Genomic DNA, 25678 nt, shown 5'->3' on the forward strand with positions numbered 1-25678 from the left:
AGGTTTGGCAAACTTGAATCATGATGTATAGTCCGGTTTGAGATCCCCCCACTTCAGCAGATTGTGAAGAGTTGAGTTTCAGATGTTGGCATTAGTCCAACAGGCTTCATAAATCCTCCCTTTCCTTTCTTTGCTATTCCTTAGTCAATATTGTCTTATTATGTGACTTGGCTGGTTTCTTTCCCTTAAATTGCTTGCTATATTATTTCAATCAGGGACTAATTCACTGAAATTTTGAAAATGGTGGCAAAATGTGAGCTTTGATTTTATTTAGTTATCCACTTCTGATTTTAGCATTTACTTGAAACACAGGAAAACATATAGAAGAGAAAAACATGAGGCGATTAAGAGAAGTGCATTAGAAAGACAAAACAAAAAGGAAAAGGAGCAAGATGCAAAAGAAGATAAAAGGAATGTTGTTTGAAGAGCTATTCTAAAGCTACATTACTTAAAAGAGAGGGTCTAGATAGAGCCAACTGAACAACAGAGGAGCAGAGGGAAAATTATCAACCCACGACAATAGGAATCTGTAGCAGTGCTGCCTTTTTTGTTTGCTTGGTGTTCAGTAAAAGCTGCATTTTGGTGGCTAGTGCAACTGAAATGTGCACAAACAAGTAAGATCTTACATAAAGGACCTGGAAAAATTTGTGTAGTTTAAATAATTATGGTGTAATCTAATTGCCATTATATTTAGTGAAATGACTGAAGCATTATGGGAGCATTTAGTAATTATTTTAAAACCGCTTAAGGACAGGTTAACGTCTGAAAGAAAAGGTGTTAGTTTGCAGCTATCCAGACAGGAGATGGCAGTTTATTTTCATCAAATGATTTGTGTTTAGATCTTAACCCATAGAAGTCTGATTTTGATAAATACCCTAAGTTCCAGGGAGTCCATGTGTGGACAGCTTAACTCTAAAAGGAGAGTAGTCTCAGAGGGACCATGTACAAATGAGTGCAAAGAGCATCAAATTGCCTGCAGTGGTTAGCTGAACTGCAGTAATACTGAATTACTACTGTCAAGAGACAGCATATTTTTCTGCAGATCCTCAGTAAGTAGTGAAGACGGTTCCCCTCTGCCCTTTTCACCTTCATATCTAATAATTTTTGAACGTGCAGATGTGAAGAGACTATGTGAAGAGGTTGCCTCTGCTGTATTACTTGCAGCAAAACTAATCACATCAGCTTGAATGTAAGAACATGCTGAGGAACAGGAATGCTGTTTAAAGGACACAAGTCCACAGGAGACAGTCGGTATGTAGGAAAGGGCACAGTGCCTGAGATCAGAAATGGAAGAGTTCTGTGCAAGAAGCAAAGCTAGCTGCATTCAGCATATATATCTGCATAAGGCATCTCACAGGGTTCTGGCTGGTTCCAGTACCGTCTTACGGGAACAGCTAATTTTTCCTTCTTGGTCTTTTTTATTTCTCTGGAGTGGTGTTGAATACGCCACACCTCTTGGCATCTCAGAAGAGAAGCCAAAAAACCGAGCATTGAGTGCAGAAATGAAAAGGGCTTATATAACCTCAGGCAAAAGGCCAGGGCTGCCAGTGGTGAGACTGTTCCCAGCCAAGGAGACCATTCTGCCACCAAGGGCTGTCAGTCTCCTGGCATCCACAGACATCATGTTTATATGAGAAGCTATTTAATTAAGCAAACAGATAAGCTTCTGCAGCAAAAAGACCTTATTTATTGAGCATTGTTTTGACTGTTACAAGCTTCTCGAGCAGGAAATGTTTCCAAGACAGTTTCCTTATTTAGCACATGCTTGAAGCCTTGCATAGATCTGACTGTGCTTTCCAACAGGAATTCCCTTTTCTGTCAACAGAATAACTTTCCAGCCAGCAGCCGTGAACGGCTGCAGGACCTGAAGTCTACAGTGGATTTGCTGACCAGCATCACTTTTTTCAGGATGAAGGTAGGGATATGGGTGGGGATGGAAATGGCATCTCTGGAGGTTTTTTTCTCCCAGAAGTTGATTTCCCATTTTCAAAACATTGTTTCATGTTGTTGTGCTTTAGACCTTAACAAAAATGTAAATCATATGCTGACCGTGTGTAAACATCCACATTTTGTCTTTACTTCTCTGTATTTTGCATTATGAAGATAAAAATTGCTTTTCCCCTACTATTCTTCAGTCATAAAGGTGGCATAACCCTCTCCCACCCTCCCTTGCCAAAAAAAAAAAAAAAAGAAAAAAAAAGAAAAAGAAAAAAAGAGGAGGAGGATGAATAAAGGAAATTGTCTAGTTTTAGGAAGATAATTTGCTTTTTTAATAACATTAGGAAGGTTTTTCTCTATCTAGTAAATATTTTAGAGTTTCTCTTGTGGAGGATGAGATACTAAAATGGGATAATATCTCTCAGTAGAGATCCAGGAGAGTTGTTATGAATGCTAATGTGCTGGTTTTGTAGTTAATTCTATTGTCCTAGCAATGTGTAATGAGTTTATTTTATATTCCTGATTTTAGGCTTCTAAACGTTTTTAAAAGATTACAACCTAATATTGTTGGTTAGTGCATGTCACTTAAAAATTTTTATCTTATCAAAAACAAAGCAAGTTTAATTTGAACTACTTCAGGAAGTGCTTAAAATTTTACTCCTAAACCCTAGTGTAAATGATGATTTATTTAAGAGTTTTCATTCAGACAGTCTGTCTGTGTTGGAAGCTTGATTTGTAGAAATACTCCAAAAAGTTTAGAGGTACTGAAAATATAAAAATTGTCTGGTTATAGTTTTATTTGCAAGGTGGCAATTGCCTGTCTGTTTAAAGTACCCCTGCAGCATTTTTCTAAAGCAATGTAACAATGAAATAATAAAAACAGCTGCTGTTGCAATAGGAGAAGGCCTATCAGTTGGCATGTCCCTAAGGGTTCTGGTTGCTTTAAAATTCAATAAAGCTTGTGATGAGAGATGTACTTAAATACTTTCGTATTTAAAGGTAGAGGAGGGGTCTTTGGCAAGACTTTTCAGATCAGGTGTAAACTGCTCTGCTGGTCTGCTGTGCATTCTTCCAATGCTGGGGAAGATTGCCTGCAGACTTTGTAACAAAGTCCTATAAATTCAGCATTAGAAGAAATTGTGTGTTTGGCTCAGATTATACACATATTAAACCACATGATTTGTCTGTTCTGGGGAATCTTCCTTGGCACATCAAAATCTCTATTATGCTTCAAATGGTCCTGTGGGGAGATACGTGTTTTCACTGCTTTTTTATGCCTGGGGAGACTGACCCATTTGTGGTTTCAGGTTACAAGTTGCTGAAAGCAGGTTCACCAAGCCCTGAGTGGTTTACCAAACGTTGATGTGCTCTTTTCCTGTTTGATTTATGAAGCTTGCTTTATTTGACTCTCTTTGTTGTCCCCCTGTCAGGTCCAAGAACTGCAGAGTCCACCCCGAGCCAGCCAGGTGGTGAAGGACTGTGTAAAAGCTTGCCTCAACTCCACCTATGAGTACATTTTCAACAACTGTCATGAGCTGTATAGTCGGGAGTACCAGACAGATCCTGTGAGTAGCTGATAAGCAGGCAGAAATCCAAGTTTTCTGATTTTCTTAAGATAAAAACAAAGATACTAATTGATACAAAAAGCCAGCACAAACAAAGTTGCGTGACTTGTTATCTTCTGAATGCACAAAATTTGTAATCAATTAATGAGCACTAATTAGTAAGGGGAGGATGATAATTGTTTTACACTAACTAATTACGATGTGTTTTGCCAGCCTCAGCGGTTATTTGTGAAGGGAAGGTTTGATGTAGGTTTGAGTGAGCAAAAGCCAATTACAGCAAATGTAGGCTGATGAAGGAAACTGTCATTAGCATATGTAAACCTCAAGCAGTGAGATTTTGCATTGTTTTCTGGCATCCAGTATCCTGCACTGGGTTTAGGATGTCTCTCTAGATACAAACTCTTCTCAAATGCGTGAGAGCTGCACTGGCCTCTCTGTAGTAATACACACGTAACATGTCAACAGGGATATAGTCACCAACCAGGTGCCTAAAGAGCAAGTACTTGGAATAGGCTTAGGGCAAATGATGTGTCAGCAGGTCTCCTGTAGCCTAGCCTGCTCCTGTCATGGTAGGTGACAAAACAGGGATTAGTTGGGTTTGAGGCCACCAGTAATCAACATGGTTTGGCATGTTACTGTGTTTTATATTAGATCAGACAAGTTGCCAGCAGTCATTAACAATTTTAAGCTCTTTGGAAGAAAGGGTCCACAGCAGTGCTTGGAGTTTGCATGATGATCTGCATTTAGCAGCTTTTTCTTTGCCCTTACCTTTTATGTTGGCTTTCCAATGGTTTCCTTCTCAGAACAAAACTCAGGACCTTCCTGCCGAGGAACAGGGCCCCAGCATCAGAAACCTTGATTTCTGGCCCAAGCTCATCACTTTGATAGTTTCCATCATAGAAGAGGATAAGAATTCTTATACCCCAGTCCTGAATCAGTAAGAGTCTTCCGTGTCATGTATGGCTAATGCTAGTCTGTGTGTGCTCTGCTTTATTTGTTAAACTGCTTTCTATCTCTTCTGTCACTTGTGCAGTTATAGAAGTACTTATCTTGTCTGTCTGTCTTTCTGTCTTATCTGTCTCTGTCTATATAAATAACTTTTTGATTGGGATGGAAGAGTTTCAAAAGGTTCAGTTACGATGGCGTTCGAGCACAAACACCCTGATTATTACAATCCTGAACTCAGGGAGGCACCTGAAACTGGGGTGAGAGTTCTTTTGGTTTTTTCTGATGTTGAGCAGTTTAGGGATGCACATTAATGCACACAGTAGTACTGTGGTGCCTTACACTGTGGTTTAGGAGCATGGTGTTCAGTGCAGCACTGGGAGATTGCATTGGGTGGAATTTGCATAGTGTTGGAAAGGACCCTGAAATGGATCTGTTTAACTGGTGGATACCCCTCCTACAGTCCCACAGGGCAGAGAGACAGAGATCCTACAAGGTGTTACGTACAAAGACCTGGATTATGCCCTAGTCATGATTGATCTAACATGATTAGAAATCACCTGTCAGCCTAGTAACCCTCAAAAAGGAGAAAGAAGAAAACGGACAAGGAAAAAGGTGCAAGGGCATTGAGATCACATTCCCAGAATGACTGTATGCACCTCTTCTAGGAAAGACATGAAGAACCTGTCTCTTTGAGTGAAGACAAACTTTTCAGTTTACTTAATCTGTGTCACAGAGTTCAGTCCACGATCTCTGATTTTCGCTTGGTCCTTTATCTAGGGTGAAGGAAGCATCTGTAATGTTGAGCTTTTCAGCGTGTAGCATAGCTCAGAGTTAAATAAAGGAGAACCCTTTACTTTGACACATGCCAAAGCCTTTTCCAAATGTCCCCTCAGGTTTCCTCAGGAGCTTGCAGTTGGGAAGATCAGCGCAGAGGTGATGTGGAGTCTCTTTGCCCAGGATATGAAATATGCCATGGAAGGTAAGGGAATGTCTTACTGCTGTTAGCTGACTAGTTGCTGGTCTCTTGTTCTCAATACATTTGGTGAAAATGAGGCTTAAGCCCATGAGTAGCACCACTGATTGAAGCAGGGATTTCTAGTGGTCGGTTTGTTTGTGTGCAACTGGTTTATGGGTCAGAACTCAGCCTCAGGGCTGAGACTTGCATGAGTTGTAGACCACCATGTCAGGCTGTGTTGCAAGCTGTTTATTGACATCCCAGCTGGTTTGAAATCAGAAGTTCCCTTTAGCCTAGAACTTAGAATGGCTTGGATCAGCAGCCAGCAGCAGCTCCATCTCCCATTGTACTGTGGTAGAAGGGGTTGGAAAAGTTGGTGGACTCTGGGTTGTGCCATGACTCTAGTTCTCTGGATAATACAGCACAGGTTGTCTAAGCCATTTGCAGAAAGATACTGTTAGAACAGTATCTTCCTGCTGCAGACATCTTCATTTCGCATTAGTCTTTGCATAATTCCTCCTCCTAGTAAGGAAGAAATTTTACTGTTTCTGAAAATGAGTTAGGCATGCAAAACCCAGCAAACGTCCAGAAAGAAATTCTTCTGCTTGCAGTACTTTTCAGATGGTTGGTTTCTGAACTTGATTTTAGTTCTATACTTTGATTTTCACAATGTCACCAACTTTTCATAAGTTTCAGAGGGCATCCAGCTCGCACTGTCTCTGCAAGGTTGAGCTTTATGATAATTCGTAAGGTGAGACTGTGATAAAACAGAAGTACCAGTGCTGTCTGTGGCATGCTAGCTGTATTTATGTTCCAAACCCAAGTCAAGCTACTGCTTTTGGTCACTCACAAAATTTTGCTCAATCCGCCTGTCTCCACTTTGATCTGAACTCGCTTACAGGAGTGACAGCCAATTAGACTCTTCAGATTGCTAGGAAAAAAAATGCTCCCAGTAAGAGAGCTGCCTGCATTTTGTTCTTTGGAGATAGTCTGTGGGGTTGCTCTGTAGGTGGAAAAGGTTGGCTCCATTTATTTTATTAATCTCTGTCAGTGTAACAGATGTAGAGACTGTGCTGTGGGCGGGACACTCTTTGCCAGGTGTGTGCTTGAATCTGACAGGTTGCAGGACTGGATGAAATGTTCTCAGTACTGTGTTAGGAACTTTTTATATATGCTTGTACCCCACAGTGCCTTTGTCTTGTGAGGTCAAGCTCATGTAAGAACAGACACCTGGAAGATGGACTGTGACCTACTAACCATGTTGAAGAATCTCTTCTGTTGACTGTCACTGCTTGCTCATGTGCTAGAGATAAGGCAATGGTGATAATTTCATGTACTCTTTCCCTAGAAACTGTTTGCTCCTGCAAACCATTTTAGCTTCCCTTTCAATTTTGTCCTTATATATGTAGGAGGAATGGAGCACCTCCTATGAAGAAAGACAGAGAATTGTGTTTGTTTAGCCTTCAGGGTGATGCAGAACTGGGGTGACTGAAGGGGACCTGCAGTAACAGTGGAGAGGGGCTTTTTACAAGAGTGTATAGTGACACAACAAGGGTGAATGGCTTCAAACTGAAAGAGAATAGATTGAAATTAGGTGTTGCGAAAAAACTCTTCCCTGTGAGGGTGGTGAGGCACTAGCACAGGTTGCCCTGAGAAGCTGTTTTTTCCCCATCCCTGGCAGTGTTCAAGATAAGGTTGCATGACGCTTGGAGCAACCTGATCTAGTGGAAGGTTTCCCTGCCCATGGCAGGGGGATTGAAATGGGATGATCTTTACAGTCCCTTCCAACCCAACCCACTCGATGGTTCTTTCTACTCCTGTGTGCTCTCCTTCAGAAATTTGTAATGCAATTTGCTCTTCTACATGTTAAAAGCGCCCTACCTTCCTCCTTTATCTGCAGCAGTGAGAATTGCATGTCTCCAGATCTAGTTGCTCACTTTCCTAAGACTCCTTTTCCCTGTTGCATCCAAAATGCAGTTATAAAAAGTTTACAGATTGTATGACTATCACAGGGGACATGATTTTTTTTTCCTTTTCTTTATTTGGTTGCCTGTGCCCAGATTAGCTTGGTCTCCCAGGTTTTCTCTTTTCATGTCTCATACCATGTCCGCACTGATGGCTCTGGGCTTATTTTACCTTTTCCTGACATCCTTCTGGTCACTTGTGAGCCTCTTAAGACAAGCAGTGGTATGACCCATGAGTTGCTCAGTGCATGGTAAATACTTGCTGAAAGGAGCATCCCTCTTTCAAAATATTGATTGGTGATGAAAGCTGATACAAATGCAGCTGGTGGACAGGGATTTTGCATTTTGAACAAAAATTTTAAAAACTGCATGGCAATTTATTTGTGATCTAACTGTTCAAGTTCTGCAGGAGGGTTGAACAGTGATAAAGTCTGTGTTAGGATGTGTCTCTTCCAAATATATATTCAAGAAATGCTTAGGGTGCAGAATTCTATTTGAGGCAAGTGTGATTCCTCACAGTGCTTTGCTCTCCAGAAACTTGTGAAGATAACCTTTAGAACAAGCTCTACAATAATTCAATTACAGACCTACATATATTTTAAATACAGATGATTGCATTAGCTCGCTGCATTTTTTTTATAACTGGGGGAAAAGGGACTAAAGGAATCTGATTTAATGATGTGTAGGATGATAATTAGATTTGCCAGCCTCAGCTCTTGGCTCTGTCATTTCTCAGGTTCAGCTGCTGGTTTTTCTACCAGTTAACCTGCACCAAGCATTTCATATTCCTTTTCCCAGTTTGCGGCATAATCCCTGGGTACATTTCTTGTCTGCTCTGAGATCAGGAGCTCTCTGCAACAAAAATTAATCTGTTTTTTGGAGATACGTGCACCTGAACACAGAGTATAATACTTGCCCCTAATTTTCTTCCTGGTGTTTTCCCTTATGTTCTGTTCCTAAGTTCTGGATAACATGAGCTCATTCACCTCACCAAGTGGTAAGTTCATGCTCCTTGATGGAGCTCATAGCTGTGAGTAGACAAAGACTTTCATTTGTTACCCGTAGTTTTAGCACTTTGGATGTAGTGTGTAACACTAGCTTTAGTGTTCTGTAGTTTTTATGCCAGCAATAAACAGAAGAAAGAAGAAGTCTTCTGCAAAGAAGACTTGAAAGACCATACTGCTGCTGTAGAAATGGAGGGCATGTGCTCTAAGGAGACTTTGCAGTAGAAAGAGTTCAGACCTGGCTGCGTGAAATTGCCCCCTCCCTCCTTCCGGCCTGATGCTTCCACACTGGTCTCCCAAGTTGACCCTTGGGAGGCTTACGTGGGAGATGGCTTCTCTGAGCTGGAAAGCAGTGCCTCCTGCCTAAGTTGTTTTCTTTTTTTCCCATTGTGCCTCTCCCAGCTGGAGCTTACTCCCAAATGCACCTTGCAGCCTGTGTAGGACAATGCATAAATCATAATTTATACCTAGAATGTTAAGGACTTCAGATCTGGAATTTGTGCCAGCCTTTGGATGCTGCAGCAATGTGTCTTTTGGGCACCTTCTGAAGAGCTAGATTGCTGCTATGTAAAATGTTGAATCATAAAAATGAAACACCTATTCTCTGTACAAGTCAGCAGCTGGTAGCAGTCACACCAGCAGTGTGTTTGCTGGATCTTATGCCTTTGGCAGTTCAAAGGAGACTCAGTGTCTGAGACACAGCAGAAGCTCTAGGATCTACCCCACTTGTTCCTCTCTCCCCCAGAGCAGTGACTACTCAAGGCTTCATGCACAGCAGACCCAGCAATTCCCTGTTTACTGGGTCTTTGAGAAATGTCCCTTGTTTCCCATCAGCCCAAGAGTAAAACAGATCAGATACACATGTCCCAGACTTGGTTGGCAGGCTCATGTTACCCTGGAGTCACTGTATGGTAGAGGATGATTTTCCAAGCCATACAGTTGTCTCCACCCTGGGACACTGCCTGGTGCTCAAGCAGCTGGATAGCCTCTCTGTTAGCCCACTAACTGCAGTTAGTTCTCTCCCTGTCCTCCCTGCCCAGAAAGCACAAACACCCAGAGCAAAGAGGCTTCTGCTCTTCCTTTGCTAGGAACACCTTAAAAGACTGTAACAGAAAATCAACATCATCCTTGACAGCATTTCATCTTAGTTTGGACACAGTATTAGGAGAGCTGCAAATTGGAAACATCTCTGATAGGAAAAGAGGCTGAGTAGACTTGGCAGGCGGGATTGAAATAAATCATTCTGCCATTTTCTCACTTCTAATAAGGAGACGGGGATCAGAGGCACACACAGATGCCAGCTATCTAGTGTTGACACTTCAACGGCCCTGGTACCTATTAAGGATTCTTTACAGAAATTTGGCATTATTTGCTGGAAGTTAACCCATGAAAAACAGGCTAACAATCAAGAAAAAAAAATCTGTGATTGAAGAGTGTGGCCCTATTCTCTGCCTGAAAAGGAGAACTGGACATAATACTAGAAAGTTGTGCTGCTAGGCAGCAGTTCTCTATTAATGCCTTGGTGACTCCAAAAGCTTTTCTCAGTAGGAGGCTGCAGCAGAAATCTGCTAAGGTAATGTGGGAGACTTACAGAACTCTGTGGTCTTTTCAGGATAAAACACAGCAGTTGCTTCATAGTATCTGTGTGCTGTTCTGCTGCTGCTATGCTCTTTAAAAGCCAGCAGGTTATAAAGCAGAACAGAAATGTTCTAAGACTGATGGCTGCCAGGATTTTCACTTTACTTTTTCTAAAATGGGTTTTCAATGTATGCTTCTGGCTGATGTGTTTCCATGTCACCTCCAGGTGGTCTTAAACGTTTCCACTTACAAAGGAAGCAACTGATCAAAACTATGTGGGGTCCATTGAAGCGGAAAGAGTAGATGATGCAAGCTGGGAATGTGGGGGGTTTGGGTCTTTGTTGGCTTTCTTTGTTCTCCAGAGTATTTGAGCTGTTCATTCTTGTCTTTCTCTGTCACAAGCCCCTCCTTTCTTTCGAATACGTAAAGTTCTCTTTTATGGTGGTAAGACCTCTCATTTGGTTTTCTGTGATTTATACCTTAATGTTAGTGTCTCCTTTAGTGCCTAGATGGCCAGGTAGTCCTAGTAGCTATAGTTGGGTTTATGCTTCTGTGACTGCTTTGCATCTTCTTCAGCAACTTAGAAGCATTTTAGATGTAGTAGAAAACAGGAAAAGGCTTGAATTGCTTGCTTTTTGTGCATTGTTAAATTTTGAGGAACTAAATCTGATTTAAGTCCTTTTTACATCCAAATCAGACCTTTCCTCAGCAGGAACAGCATTTTCATCGTGTGGGAGCAACAGCTGTTGGCAGCACACATCTGAGTTAATGAAGTTATAATTGTCCATCAGTTTCCTCATTCACAGGGAGCAGAGCTGGCACAGTTATTGCTCTGTTTGTTTCCAGTTTTAGATCTGCAGAGGGAGTTCTCATTTTCTTCTGCCATTGCTTGAGGGATAGCAGAGGGTCAGCAGTTCAGACACTGAGTGTACTGCTTTCTTAGTGCTCAAGAAAGATATGAGGTTATTAATGTAAAACAGGAGTGGACTTTACACAGTTCCCTGTGGAGTGAAATGGACCATAGTAGATGTAATTTGTCCGTTGAACTATCGCCCCTGAGGATTATGTCTCTCAGATACTGGAGATTTTTTTAATCTCTTTTAAAAAAAGATTGGGTTGTGGGGTTTTTTGTTTTGTTTTGTTTTGTTTTTCTCTTTTTTTTTCCTCTTTTTTTTTTTTTTGAGATTGTATCTGTGTGGGTCTCCAACTTGTGAATTAGAAAGAAATGTCTATTACACTGTTACAAAAGCTTGGAAACAAACCACTGGAACATTCAACTGCTTGACAAGTTGACAAGGTTTATAGAAAAATTTTGCATGAACATTTCTCTGGAATTTGTTTTCAGTTGGATAATTCACACTTGATTTGGACTTTATCCTTGTGCATGCTGATGAAGGTTCAGGAGAGATGTGGAAGTTTCTCAATGTTTTGAATTAGTTGCAAGAATTCACATTTACATGAAAATGGAAAATGTTTTAAGATAACCATTCCTATCACTTAATGAGCCATTCAAAGTTGAGAAAAACACTTTCTCTTTTTAACACTGCTGAAAGCTGTCTGCGCATGAGCAGTGATGTCCTGGAAAGTTACATCAGCGATGAGGTTTCCACATTAAAAGTAGAAAGAAGAGTCTAAAGTCAAATACTGGGATAAAAACCTGAGTCTAAGCCAGAATCATGTATGTGTTAGTATAATATCTCACACTGTAGTCATGGACTAGCACCTTGCTGTGGTGCTAGAGTGAACAAAGAAGCTTGGCACAAAGTATATTCCTGCTGTGAAGCTTGGCAGAAGAAAGAGATGGATGGAAACAGGAGGCACTGGGGAGCAGCAGTGCAGAATTGATCACCTGATGATGCAGAGTCACAGTGCAGGCAAAAGCCAGCTGCTGAGTCCTCATATCATGAAAAAGGAATTAATTTAAATCTCTTCAAGGAAGATTTTGAAGAAAAACAGTGCAGTAGAAGGATCTGCTTGTGTAAGCACATGAGGGGTGGCTTGGGAGAAAGCGTTGAACTGCTTTTGGGAGAATTTAGCAAGTATTTTAAATACATAATTGTGGGCTGATCAGGAGTGGGAATCAATTTCTGTGAGATGGTAGTGTGGATGTAGGCTGTGAAGGGCCTTGAGAGTGAAGGCATGGGCCATACATTTCTCCTGGTAAGGAAGGACGGCAGTGGTCTGCAGAGATATCTCTACAGAAACATAGGTCTGATTATGGCCTGTGCTTTAATGGTGTAGGTGTGTGGGAAGGGTTGTGTTGTGGAGGTATGGGCATTACACAGGATAAAACTGCATTTTCCCAGTATTGCCTGGGTACAAAAAACATAAGGAAACCTGGCAGGAGGAAGAGGCTCAGCAGCAGACGCTGCATTGTGGAAGAGAAATATTAAGTTCTCCAGATGGAGAAGGCTCCAGTTCCTGTGTAGTTCATTTGATCTTGCTTGAGTCACACTGTCAAACTCTTGGTGCTTTCTACTCTTGTCTCACAGGAGATGTAATGTAACATATTGGTATTGCCTTTGTTTATATCCAAGAATGAAGAGATTTGCTCGCCTTGATTTTTCCCCTGCAAAGATAGAGTCTCAACTGTGATACGTTAAATGAAAAGGCCATGAGAGACTGCTCTGTTTTTATTGCTTTGACAACAAAAAAAAGTTGAACAAATGGAAGTATTAATTAGAGCTGCAGAAAATAACTCCAGAGCCCCAATGGTTCCAACCTCCAAGAACTCCTGCTGCCAAACCCCTGTGTTGTGTAGATTTTGCGGCTCTATAGATGCTTCATCCTCAACACCCTTGCATTCTGCAGACATGCTTCCTAAGTCTTTCCTGTGCCTGGTGTGGTGATAGTGGTGAATTCAGACCTAACTGCTTTTTTCCCCCCCTTCCTTACAGAGCATGAGAAACACAGACTGTGTAAAAGTGCAGACTATATGAATTTACATTTCAAAGTGAAGTGGCTGTACAATGAATATGTTCGTGATCTGCCTGCCTTCAAGGGAAAAGTGCCTGAATATCCAGCGTGAGTGTTTTATGTCTCCTATAGTAAATCCTCACTATCTGCTTCCCTTTGTTACCTTGGCAGTAGGATTGGTTCTCCTGTGGCTGCCTTCAAGATACACCATTTCTGACCTCCCCATTTTCTGAGTTTACGTGCATGTTTGTCCCCTGTGGTCTTCCATGTCATTGCCGCTCTCCTAACTCAGTCCGTTATTGTACAATATCTCCCAACATTTCCAAAGCTTAGAAATGGCATGGACAGACTTTAAGGTACTCTGTGCCTGCAGTGTGGGCAGTTCATGAATAGAAGATACATGCCTACAGATATGCTTTATGCATATATAATGTACGTGGATGGCATATGTACGCACACACAACAGGATTTGTAAGTAAAGATAATGTTTTCTCTTTCTTAGTAAGACTGGATGGCTTAGTTGGAAGCATCAGATAAGCTGTTGCTCTTGAGCCCTAAGCAATTGTTTGCAACTTGTAACTTTAAAAGAGCAACAATAGATTTCAGTCCTGGAGAAGGTGTATGAGATCAAAAGGTTTTCTGAGCAACCTGGAGATAATGCTGTAGCTAGAGTCCCACACTAGCCTCATGCAACAGCAGGTATTCTGGGTCTTAGCGGTGCTTTAAAGGGTTTGGAGAAACTTTCAGTGATGTTTTCTCCACAGCTCCTTTTATCCTATGCTTGACTGTTACGCTCCACTGGAGAGTTTTGGGGATTTAACATACAGTCTTCTTTTCACCCCCTCCAAATCTTTCTTGCTTCAGTTTGAACTTGTTACAGGCTGCACACAGAGGATAAATTGTTCCTGCTTTACAAGAGTAAAATGCTTTCCTCATGCTTTCTTATGGTCTTCTGCTGGTTCTTGTTTGTTCCTAGCTTTCCATCTAAGTGAGGTTTACTCACCTCTTTGCAGACAGTTTGTGTCTGAACATAACATTTGACCTTAAATACTGATGTTTCATCTAGACCTTGCCATGCATTGCCTTGTAGGCAGTGCTGCTGCTCTCATGTCCTGTATTGACAGCAACCTTTCTTCTTTTATTCAGAGTTATTGCTGACTGGTGGTGCTCCCAGTGGGCCAGTGACTGGTCTGCAGGCATCCTCAGCATTGTGTCCCACCACACTGCTGTTCCTACCCTGTACGTGACTGCTTCATGCTGTCTACATGCGGCACTTTGCCCCTCTTGACAAACACATTTTTACTGGATTGTGTTTCTAGTTTGGCACTTTGAATTGTCTTGCCAGGTTGTTGTGCATGCAGTCCCTCAGGCCTGGTGCTAGCTGCATACTAATCAGACTTGAGGCAGTTGGGCGTAATTGCTCGGTGTGGGCTGTGGGCCTGATTAAGAAATCAGGTCAGCCAGAGGCATATACTCAGTGAGCAGGGTGCTAGAGTGACAGTCTCAGAAGTCCCATTCTCTTTGCTGTGCCTCTGAGTCAGGGCAGTCTCATGCAAGCCATCAGATATTCTTAATCACTCTTTTTCTCCTGTGTAATCAGGATAATGGTGCTCAGGTTTTTCTGCAGTCTGTTCTGCTCTGCTGGCCTTCACGACAGAGCTTCAGCGCTCATGTGCATTTGCAGCCACTGGCTTTGTTACTTCACCCTCGTATTTCAGTACAATAGCCACTGTCAGGCATAGGTGATGTCTATCTCTACCATAACCTTCACCTGTCGCAAAATATCCCCTTGATATGAATGATCCTTTGATTTCTTTCATCACAAGTATTTTTAGCCTCGAAACTTCCTTAGACAAAGGAGTCCATGCATCAGGTTTGCACATTGGTGAACTCCTTAGATGAAACTAAGTTGCTGCTGTCCAGAGAATGGTTGGGCTGTCTACTTCTCAGACAAAAGGCAGAAATTCACTTTTCCAGTTTATAAACTCTGAGTAACCATGTTCCTGGTAACCTTGTGATATGATTGAACAAAGTGCAGGGTCCAAAGTATTGAAGTTGGGAGTTTTTATACTCCTTGCATTTTCTGAAACTCAGAAGCATTTTCTGAAATGGAAGTAGCTATGTAACTGGGAGTGAATCTTCAAAACTTCCTCTCTGCCAGAGAAAAGCTGTGAAGTGCCAGTTCCTGAAAAACTCCAGCTTTTTAGGTGTGTAAATACGTGTTCTATGCTTTATTTAAACACTGGTCTTAGCATGCAGGTAGCATTGTAGCTGTACTGGAGCCTACCTTCTCCCTGGTGGGGGAGGATATTCTTTCCTTTGAGATCCTGTGGACTTATTTTGCTTCTCTTCATCAAACACAGTATTTATTCTTTTACTCATTGGAGCCCTTCCTGCCTTCATGCCTCGGCTTTTGCCAAGGCACGGAGATTGTTCCTTAGATACCCACAGCAAATGAGCAAGGTTAATTTACCTGCAGTGTGATCCTGAGGAAGCCAGGCTCATGGCCAAGCTTGAAATGGTAGTCTTTTGTGTTACTTCACTGTTGTGCAGCCAATAGAGGTGAACTTACATTTAGTCCTGAAGCACCACTGCCTTACCCAGCAGGCAGGACTGAAGTGTATTCTGTTCAGACCTTCTTTGGAGAGTTTGGATGTGCTATCTGGAGCCAGGCTGTGCTGACCCCCTGTGAGCACAGAATGTCTCTGGAGCAGCATCATGAGCCCCTGGTGTATGAATCATTACAGCGTTTGCTTCCTGACCAATAATTGAAGCAGGTGAGGGAGAAGATATTTGCCATATAACAACATTTTGAACTTATTTATGCACGAAATTTATATAAATTTCTGTGCTACATAATTTTGCATATTATTCTGGATATGTTGCCTTCATAGTCCTTGGAGTCCCCCTGACTTGCTCAGCAGCCCAAGACCTGGCAGTAAGATATTATAAGAGGTATTTGACCTAAGATAATTCTAGGTTTGTGTTACAGCTCAAAGGATAGCTGGCCCTGAATGTACACATGGACTGGAAGTATTTCTAAATTATTTGCATCTCTCAGGTTTTTCTGTCAGCCAAAGGACAAAATTGAGGCTGGCTTTGCAGATGCACTTACAGAATTTCCTGATCTAAGTGGTTCATTCAACATTCATAGTAAACCTCTTCCCTGAAGGTAATGCTTTTTTTAATGAGAGGGGGAGCAAATACACCACTCCCACTCACCCAACAGTACTGTTTTCTCTGCCACCTTTGCTTAGACAATTTGGCAAGACAGTTAGGTATACCTAGGCACTTGATTTTGTGTAGCAACATATGGTATCCATAAAAATGGGCAGTGTTCTCAACAGCAAATGGCCCTTTCTTGTGAATGTGGCGCAAAAACTAAGGATGAATGATAATCAGGAAGTTGCTCTCCTCCTCAGAGTGAAAGTTGTGGCTTCTGGCACAAACATGGAATATTCCCTGCACGTTGACCTGTGACATGCGAAGCAGTCAGCAACTCACAGCCTAGGAACTGTGAAACAGGTGGAAGAAATAGAGTTGCTTCCTTGTAAACTGCCTGAGTTCCTTTCTAAGGCTTAAGCTGTTTAAAATTCACTATTACAGTTTAAAAGAAAATGTTGAAAGCTTGAGGAACTTGCAGCAGACTTCAACATATGCTGACTTTTAGGAGCCTGAAGTGCCATTCAAAAGGAATTCTTCCAGAATACAGGAAGTCCATATGTCTGTGACAGTGTTCTACTGTTGCTGTCTATAATAAATAGGGCTGCAAAGACAGGTTGTTGTTGGCATTTTAACACTGTGTCAGTTACAATTTCCAATATTAGCATTGATGTGCTTTATATTTCAAAGTGTAGAGATTATTTAAGGCTATCTAGTGTGCTCTGCGTGTGAATTTGCTCTTGATCTCCCTCTCATGTCTGGCACAAGCTTTCATGTTCTTTGCAAACTCAACCCACAATTAGCACAATCTCTATGAACACAGCTGCCTGTGTAGAGAAGGCTGTACTCTGTAAAGCTCATATAATAATCTTTTGTACAGACTAAATTACACATGGACATTTCTTTCTTTTGTTTGTGAATGCTGTTTAGTAATATTTGAAATTAAGATTTGCGTCAGCTGTGCTGTGTTGGCACTTGCACGCAACAAACTCTAGACAGACATTTAAATAAGGCTGTAAGTGCTATGTTGCTGCTTAAACACAGGCAACAAAAACACACCACACCCCCTTTTGTACTGTGTGTGACCCTCTGAGCAGAGGACAGAGGGACCAGCTGTCAGATCCCATCACTGAAGCTGCTTCTCAACTTGCCTATTTTCACGTTGCCTATTTGGTACACCCAAGTGAACAGCAGAACAGGTGCCTGTGCGTGTGGAGGTCTTGGAAAAAATGACAAAGTGCTTTGACGTGAAGCAATGTTAAAGGTGGCTCTCAAGTTGGGGGTAAAGGGGAAGGTATCAAGTAGAAAAAAGATAGGAAGAAGGATAAAACCAGCTCAGAACCAGCCTGAGTGATGGTACAGGCCCTGTTAACTTGTGCAGAGGTGCAGGTGTGTTTGGGAACTCAGACTGCATGCACGGACAGCAGCATTCAGACATCTGCCAGCTTTCACAAGGCTTTCTGAGGTTGGTGTGCTCCTCTTCCTGCTGTAACTTGCCCTTTGCTCCCCTGCAGGTGGTTTGAGCAGTTTGTGATGCAGTGGCTGGACGAAAATGAAGATGTTTCCTTAGATTTCCTGCATGGTGCTCTGGAGAGAGATAAAAAAGATGGGGTATGTCACTCTGAGTGCATGACTTGGTGCTACACCATTCAGTGCACAGAACCAAATAAAACACTATAAATTCAGCTTTCTTACAAATGGAGGATGTGGTCCTTTTTGCTTGCTAAACAAGTGGGAAACTCATTTATTTTAGTACTTTACAGGTCACAGAGAACTTCTTAATAGCCAGGTGCATATCATTCAGTTTTGTCTGTTCTGCTGCTCTTAATCTGTCAGCCAGTGGCTTGCTGCTCTCTCAGCTCTCTCTATTTGGGAGAAGTAATTGAAATTGAAAATTGAGGCACTTTGCATGTACTTAGTCATGCAGTGAGAATGTGACCTTAATCCACTGACAGACCAATCTTACTCTTAATTTGCTGAGTATTGCCAATGGAGAGAAGAGCTTTCTTGTTATTCAGTGACTGTTGGCACTGTATACTGCGATACTCATGCAACATTCTGTTCAATAGCTAAATCTAAAAAAAATAATTAAAAAAAATTAAATAGGTCTTTACTCTCTCCTTCTTTCCTCATTTACTGACAGGCAAACCATGCATTGCATTAAAGATTTCAACATCATGGTACATTTTCCTGGTGCTTGTCATGACCGTAGTTTGTGAAGGACAGTAAATTTATAATCCAACCAAAAGAGGCTATTTATCTCCTCTAGACCTTTTGAAGAGTTTTTGACTAATTCTGAGAAAGATGTATGTTTTGGTAAAGTTACCCTACCTTCAGTGCAGCAGATGATGGAAGCACCCATTGGTGGGTATATTTCAGATCTTTCCATTTGACAGTGACTATTTGTATTTTTGTTTTAGTTCCAGCAAACATCCGAGCACGCTCTGTTCTCTTGCTCAGTGGTGGATGTGTTCACCCAGCTCAACCAGAGCTTTGAGATCATTAAGAAGCTGGAGTGCCCAGACCCTGTCATTGTTGCCCACTACAATAGGAGGTTTGCTAAGGTAATACCCTCAGCATCCAGGTGTTTGTCTTTTCTTAATGGAGTGTAAGACAGTATGATTTTTTTGTTCTGCTTCCTGGACTTCTTCACCAGTGGTAGAGGATGACAAGTAACAGTGCTCACATCTTGTCTTCACAGACTATTGGGAAAGTGCTGATGCAGTACGCTGACATACTTTCCAAGAGCTTTGAGTCCTACTGTTCCAAGGAGAAACTGGTGAGTTATGCTGAGCTTCTCTATTCCCCCAAAGAATCATGTAATTGTCTTGATGAAACCAGTGTCACATTGCACCTGACCATGGTGATGAGGTAAATATTTTTCAGTGTTGGTTTTGTCATCATTTGGATGCTTTTGAAGTTTGAATTCTGGCTTGGACCAAAAATAAAAACAGGTCCTGAAGATGATATGCAGGGTTTGGAGGCTGTCAAGTCCCCTTGAAATTAGCTTTCACACTGCCTGTGTTGTGTGGTTTAAAAAAATAATAAGTGGGCACAGATTGCTCTGTAGATCTGGTACTTAGAGAGGTCTGTTCATCTGGGTATTCTGCAGCTGGGAACTGACCATATTTGAGTGCTGAAATCTGTGCATGCCCTGCCTCCTGTGGAACCCTTGAAACCGGTGGTTCTTGGGGAAAGGTGTTGAGGCACAAGGTCTCCCATTGATGACGGTGTGTTGGCATCCTGAGCAGTAGCAGTCACCTCCTTTTGTCCCTTCAGCCCTGCATCCTGATGAACAACATCCAACAACTGCGGGTGCAGCTGGAGAAGATGTTTGAAGCCATGGGTGGTAAAGAGGTAAGAGATCTTAGAGACTGAGTGTTGCTCCTCATTCCTCCTGCACTGTTGTTGCTGGGTTGTTTGCATCATATTGGTTCTTGAAGACTGCAGTCATGAGGAGAGCCTTGTGACACCTGGAACTGTAAGTGTGGGGAAACAGCCATGACTGAAGGCTTCCCAACTAAATCTATCATCAAATGCAGGAGCAATGTTTTGGAGCACAGAATAGGAAAGAAAAGATTGCCTATTGTGCTCACGTGGGCGTGGCTTAATGGAGGTCTCAGTACTGTGGACATTGAATCATTTTATATGGCATATAAATGTGGGACAGCGCCTTTAGCATGAAATGTCCAATATCTAATACATTACAGACATGCAAATGAGTTCTCTACTCGTGTTTTGAGGGATATTCAGATGTATCCATTTGTTATGAGATGGTAGTTTTTACAGAAATAATGTTTTGCTCGTACAGGTCACTGTTTTTGTTCTGATGTAATTATGTGTATCTTTTTTTTTCCTCTTCTTTTTTCATTGCTTTTCAAGATTCAGGAAGATGAAGAAAAGCCTGCTGATGCTGATGTTAGGAAAAATTATTTTCAAGTGCATTTTCTTTGGTTGTTTTGTGATAGAATCTGTGCTATGACCTGTATGCCAAGAGGAAAGTCAGTTTTGCTGATGCCAGCTCAGTTTTTTCCTGTATTGCTTTTATAAATCTTTCTTGTGCTCAGTGGCAGAATTCTATGAAGTGGCAAAAATCTCAACAAATAGATTTTCCCCATGAGGCAAAGAAAACTGCTGTCATTCTTTCACATGTCACCTTAATAATCCTAATTTACAAGTCCTGCTTCAAAAACTAGCGTTATATGCTTCCTGCTGTAATAGCAGCAGTAGCTAAATACTCATTTTTGGGAAAAAATAAACTTGTGATGAAATATTTGTGAAGTGGCTTATAAAAGTTTAATGCCCGTGCATTTAATTTCCCTTAAGGAATCAATTTGCTACTATTTTCTGTAGTGGTAGTCATTAAGTGGGTTTTCTCTATATTTAAAATTGAAAATATCCCCTGATACTGTATTAAATAAATGGAGAAAAAAGGTGTTTCTTGAGGTTGTTGGCTGTTTTCCCTAGACTAGATCTCTGCATTCTGCCCTTTAAAACCTTCCAGAGGAAGTGTAAGTAAGGTAAAAAAGGGGTAATGAACCCACTATTTCCCGTGTACTGTGAAATCAAAAGACTGGAAGGGGAGAAACCCAGACAGTGAGGAGTAAAATAGGAAGAAATCTAGCAAACACACTAGGAAGCTGGTTTTTGGAAGTGATCTTTTTTTTCATTTTCTTTTCAAGTGGTGCTTATTGCACTTCATAGGGCTGCCACTGATCACCAGAAATAAATCGTGTTGTGTTAGGTGCCTGCATTATCTGCTGTCCCCGGGGGTTTCCCACTTGGTGACTGTGTAGTACATCGCTTCTTGACTCAAGAACTGCCAGGTTCCCTGTCTTACTAGCGTAAACAATGTCTTGTCCTAGTTTGAATAGTTTCTTGCCTGCAGATTGAACATGACAATTGGGTAACAATAGGTGAGACAACGATAGAACTTACTGGAAATGCATCTGTGGGTTGTACTTCAGGAAGGACAGTTCTCACTTTCTGTGGCAGATTTGTTCTATAGTCATCTATCTATGACACAGTACCTTGCACAAAAGTAAGCATTATCCTGAGTAGTCTATGCAAAAAAGGACATCTTTGGGAGAGTAAGAAACTATAATAGTGGGATGCCCTGGTCTTGAACTGTTCAACTTCTTGTGTTCTCAAAGGTGTTCTTGAGAGCCAGGTACCAAATATTCCATTGTTCCTGTGGCAAGTATGTTACTTGTGCCATGTGTGCAGCCAGACCCTGGGGGCTCATTTCAGTTACGGTGTGCTTGTGGCTTCATTTGCTTCTGATTGCAGATCCATCCTGATCTGCAGCTGTAGCACTGCACAACTGTGGAAAACTCTGAAATACTGCTGCTATGTGGTGTTCTTTGCCAGTGGGTCCAGAGCACACCCCTAGGGAAATTCAGGTCACTTACTCTTTTTGCAGCAAGAGAAATGATGAGACAGGGCTCACCTGTGGTCACCCTGCAGTGTAATGGCATGATACGGAACAGAAGTGCTTGCCCAATCCTGCTTATTGAGATTTGGCTCCTGGATATCGTGTCTTTCTTTACTCTCTCCTCCACCCACTGCCCCCAGTGAGTTATGGTACCTTTTCCCCTCATTTTTCTTATTATTTTCAGAACTGTAGTACTCAAAACAGGGCAAAAATTGCCCAGCATCTCTGGATTTAAGGTGTCAACACCATGTGGTCTGTGAACATTACCAGTCAGAAACAGCAAGGGATAGCAGCAGAGCTTTAGAGAGCTCTGTTTGTAGGGATTGCCTTGGGTCAAGGCAAAGATAGATAGATAGATAGATAGATAGATAGATAGATAGATACACACAAATAGTTAAACATACATTCATACACAGAGAGAAGTGCCTTAAATAAATTTTAGGAATTATAATTAATACTTTTATTTCCCTTCTGAGCTGTGTTGATCTCATGGGATTAAAACAGCTTCATCATGACTCAGGAGCATTCTCAGATATCCCTCCTAAAGCATGTTTTGGAAAGGCAGCGTTTATGAAATGGCAGATAGCATTAAAAACATAATGAATAGTGAAATTGGGGGGTGAGTTCTGGATGAAGACTGGATGCATGAGTACCTTTAGAAACCTTTGATTCCTCTGAATCATCTCCAGTACACCAGCAGAGCAGAGATTATAATTTAGCTCTCTGCTGGGATGGGCTACATACATTCAGTGCTAGTGTTTGCCTGAACTTGGCCCCATTTATTTGATTATTCATGCTTTACCTAATAAAACCTAACATGATTTGCGTTTTCAGACTTCAGCCTGCAGTCCATTATTTTTCTTAGCTTTTCATGGGTACTGAACTCATGGCAGTGAAATTAAAAGGTGCTGTACTGCATTGCACACTGCTGGAGTCTAGATATACTGTGAAAGACTAGTTTAAAACATTTCTACACCTTTTTTCCCCAAGGGAAGCATGTGAGGTGAGTATCAGAGACAAGCACTGCCTAGGGATCCCGAGGAATTAGCTGCTGAGTATCAGCATATTGTCACCATACAATTTTCATGCCTTTGGTTTCAAGCTAATCTTCACAATTAAAGCTTCAGGAAACTCTCCTCGTAATGCTTAGCCAGGGTTAACCCACATTTTAAATCCTAAGTTGGCCATCTGAATTACAAATTGCAGAACAGCTTAGAAACAGCCAAGACTTAAATAGGAATATTCTCAAAGGATTTGTGGTATCTAGTGTTTCCTCCTCTTTAGCATCCCACATGCCATAGCTAAGGCCACCCTACTATTTGAGAAGTTGGCAGCTATTGTTTAGATTCAGTGCTCCATGTTTCTTACTCTTGAACACTATAGGAAAGTGGGGAGATGCCTGAAAATTCAATGCACGTCCCTAAAGGGGAGCTGGACCTTCTGAGCTCCCAGGGGCTGGTGGAGGGAGGCAGAACAAAAATCAGCTGCTTCAAACTGGAGTCAGATGAACTCCATAACTTGCTAAAGCTAAAATATGTTAGCAGAGCATAATTCTTTAGCAGCTGGTTTGCCAGATCAGATCTGATGATTTCACAGAGCCTCTGCCTTTTATAGATGGGAATTGATTAACATCTTCAGCTTTCTAGGAAGCAAGAGTCATGTCTCCCCACCTACACCACCTACATAGGAGCCTTCCAATTCTGGCCACTCACGCTTCACCAGTGTGTATGGAAACCAAAGAAGAACTAATTACATCTCCTGGAAAACTTGGAAGCCCATCACTGCAAATTGTTAGGCTCAGAGGTTCTGTTTCATACATAAGGATAGGAGGAGAATTCAAGTTGATGGCACTTCGGTGTAAATGCCACCATTCAGATTAGCAGAGGACTTGAGGTTCCAGCCCTGAATGGGTTCAGATGAGACTTTGAGGCCCAGATTCTCTCAAAAGCCAAGTCCCAAATATTTTAAGAAAATTAACAGAGACTTGATTTCTCCCTTGAAATTTAAATACGGGATTAGCTTTTCCCTCTTTGCATCTCACTTTTCAGCATCACACATTTAGCCTCAGACACAGAATTGTGGCTGTTCCAGCCATTATTCCCACAGGAATTGAAACATTTGCTCAGACATCAGAAGCCACTTCACTGTGACAACTGTCCCATGTTATGCACAGAGAACTTTTCATTCTTCCTCTGAATTCTCTCTCATACACCCTCCAAATGGAGATCATAAGCCTGCTGAGTGAAATGGTGTGGATGTGACATGTGGCAGTGACCCAGCTGCCTAATCCTGTTTTCTGCAATACCAGCCAGATTTATCACGCAGTCCAAGTAGCATTTCGTGCTATCAGTGATAGCTGATATGCTTAAAATTCATTGACTGAGCAGCAACAGCAACACCATTGTGGGTTTATTTGAGCACTCTTAGCAGTGCTTCACCACATGGGCCAAGTTTGCAGTTAATACCACATGATGCAGTACTCTGTAACTGACATGTGATTTACGTGTGGGAAACAGCAGTACACACCTACCAGCACCTTCCAAATGAACTTATATCGCACTCAGATAATATCCCAAACTTTGCTTTTGAGCCAAAGCAGGCCAATGCCTAAGCATTAACCATCAGTAGTGTGTTAGGCGGAGTCCTTGTTCCCTAGCAGGAATTGCTCAGAAAACAAGAGCTTTTCTGAGGATGAGGATGAGGCTGGGCATCTCAAAGTTAAATCTGGGCATCTGTCTTGCTAATTGTACCCAGAGAGCTGTGAGCTGATGTTCTGGAGGAGTGAGAGTTCTTTACCACAGATAATGGAGCTCATCCCCTTGGCAAAGCATTGTGTCAGCTGTCTCTTTTTGCAGTATTGGGACAGCAATTCCTACGAGGAACATCAATTTGCAGTAAAATACAACAGTGAGGGAAATTTTAGAGGTAACCAGTGAGCTCTCCAGGCCACCTCACAGTAAAATAAATCATTGATTGCACAGTTCATGTACCAGGGCAACAAGTTGTTGATCCTGACCCTGAACATCCTCTAGGCTGTGCATCTGATAGCTTATAAAGAAGTAGAAGTAAATCGTGAAGAATAATTGTCTTGTGCCAAATTATTCTGGCTTTTTTTCCTGTCTAGAAAAGAAGTTAGTTGAAACGTTTTGATGAATCATGGACTGGTCCTACCTCAAATCTGTCAGAAATGGCTGAAATCAGAGGACGCTTCAGTGCCATTAATAGTAGAGAACAAATCAGGCAGTTTGTGACTCATTGTGCCTTTATGCAGTAGGAGGGAAGGATTAATGTAGGGGCAAGGGAAACCACCACCACCAAATGCTGTTTTGATTTTGTTACCTACAAGCTTTGCTAGAATGAATGCTGATTGGCATGACATTAGCTTCCTTCTGCTGTCACAGAGCAAGAGTGTTAAAAAGATAATAGAAAATGAAATTTAATAAGGGAAAAATAATCGGAAGCAGCAATGCCTAAAGTTACAAGGCCTAAGTAATCATCATTTGCTTGGTTGTTGGTTCTTACTTTAATTACTTTTGAAATTCTGATCCAAAGTTTCATTAGCACAGGTTCAAATGCGTAATACAGTCAATTTTCCATGCCAGCTTACAACAGGAAAATGAGTGGATCAGATTCCAAATCCCCTAAGGCTTGGCTTTCACTGGCAGATGCTAAAACAATATGAAGAGGGCTTCAGCACTGATTTTAGAGGTGGGAACTCCTGTTTTGTTCAAATGCTGTATAGATGGATATACCATAAAAATCTAAACTGATTTTTAACCATGGTACTGGTACCTGGCTCATTACATTCCTAAACAGGTGCTCTGCCTTAGAGGAACTTTTTTGTTTTAGAAACATCTTGCCTGCCTGCATACACAGGCAAGTCTGTTTTACAAGTTACTTTTTAGGAACAAATGATCCCAAAGCATTCATCCTGTGTTGCTATGTGTACACACAGGTATGTTGCGCAGAACTGGCGCTTTTGAGGCTGGAGGGGTGACAGCAGCTGGAATACAACACACTGTAAATCATGTTCAATTTAAAACAGGTGGCTTTGGACTGGTAAGAATGGAGGAAGCACTTCCTTACAGAATCTGCCAAGGTGTCAACAGCATTCATGTACTGCTTGGGGAACTTGTTTTTTATTTTTCTCTGAACACTTGTATGCAAAAAGCTGTCTCATTCCATGGAAGAGTAGAGCTAAATTTGTTCAGTAC

The 25678-nt window shown here is 41.6% G+C and overlaps 1 protein-coding gene across 3 annotated transcripts in view; it reads left to right on the forward strand.

Moving 5' to 3' along the window:
* UNC13B (unc-13 homolog B) overlaps nt 1-25678 on the forward strand; it is a 215302-nt gene that overhangs the window by 161948 nt on the left and 27676 nt on the right. For all 3 annotated transcript variants that reach the window (XM_066180967.1, XM_066180969.1, XM_066180970.1), the window contains 9 exons: nt 1826-1915; nt 3369-3503; nt 4307-4440; nt 5345-5430; nt 12850-12976; nt 17545-17641; nt 18451-18594; nt 18732-18809; nt 19310-19387. In XM_066180967.1, the coding sequence (XP_066037064.1) occupies nt 1826-1915; nt 3369-3503; nt 4307-4440; nt 5345-5430; nt 12850-12976; nt 17545-17641; nt 18451-18594; nt 18732-18809; nt 19310-19387 (969 nt within the window). The remainder of the gene's footprint in view (nt 1-1825; nt 1916-3368; nt 3504-4306; nt 4441-5344; nt 5431-12849; nt 12977-17544; nt 17642-18450; nt 18595-18731; nt 18810-19309; nt 19388-25678) is intronic.

This window comes from Chamaea fasciata, unplaced genomic scaffold, assembly GCF_029207755.1.
Source record: "Chamaea fasciata isolate MVZ Bird 193981 ecotype frontalis unplaced genomic scaffold, bChaFas1.0.hap1 SCAF_4, whole genome shotgun sequence".
NCBI classification, from domain to species: Eukaryota; Metazoa; Chordata; class Aves; order Passeriformes; family Sylviidae; genus Chamaea; species Chamaea fasciata.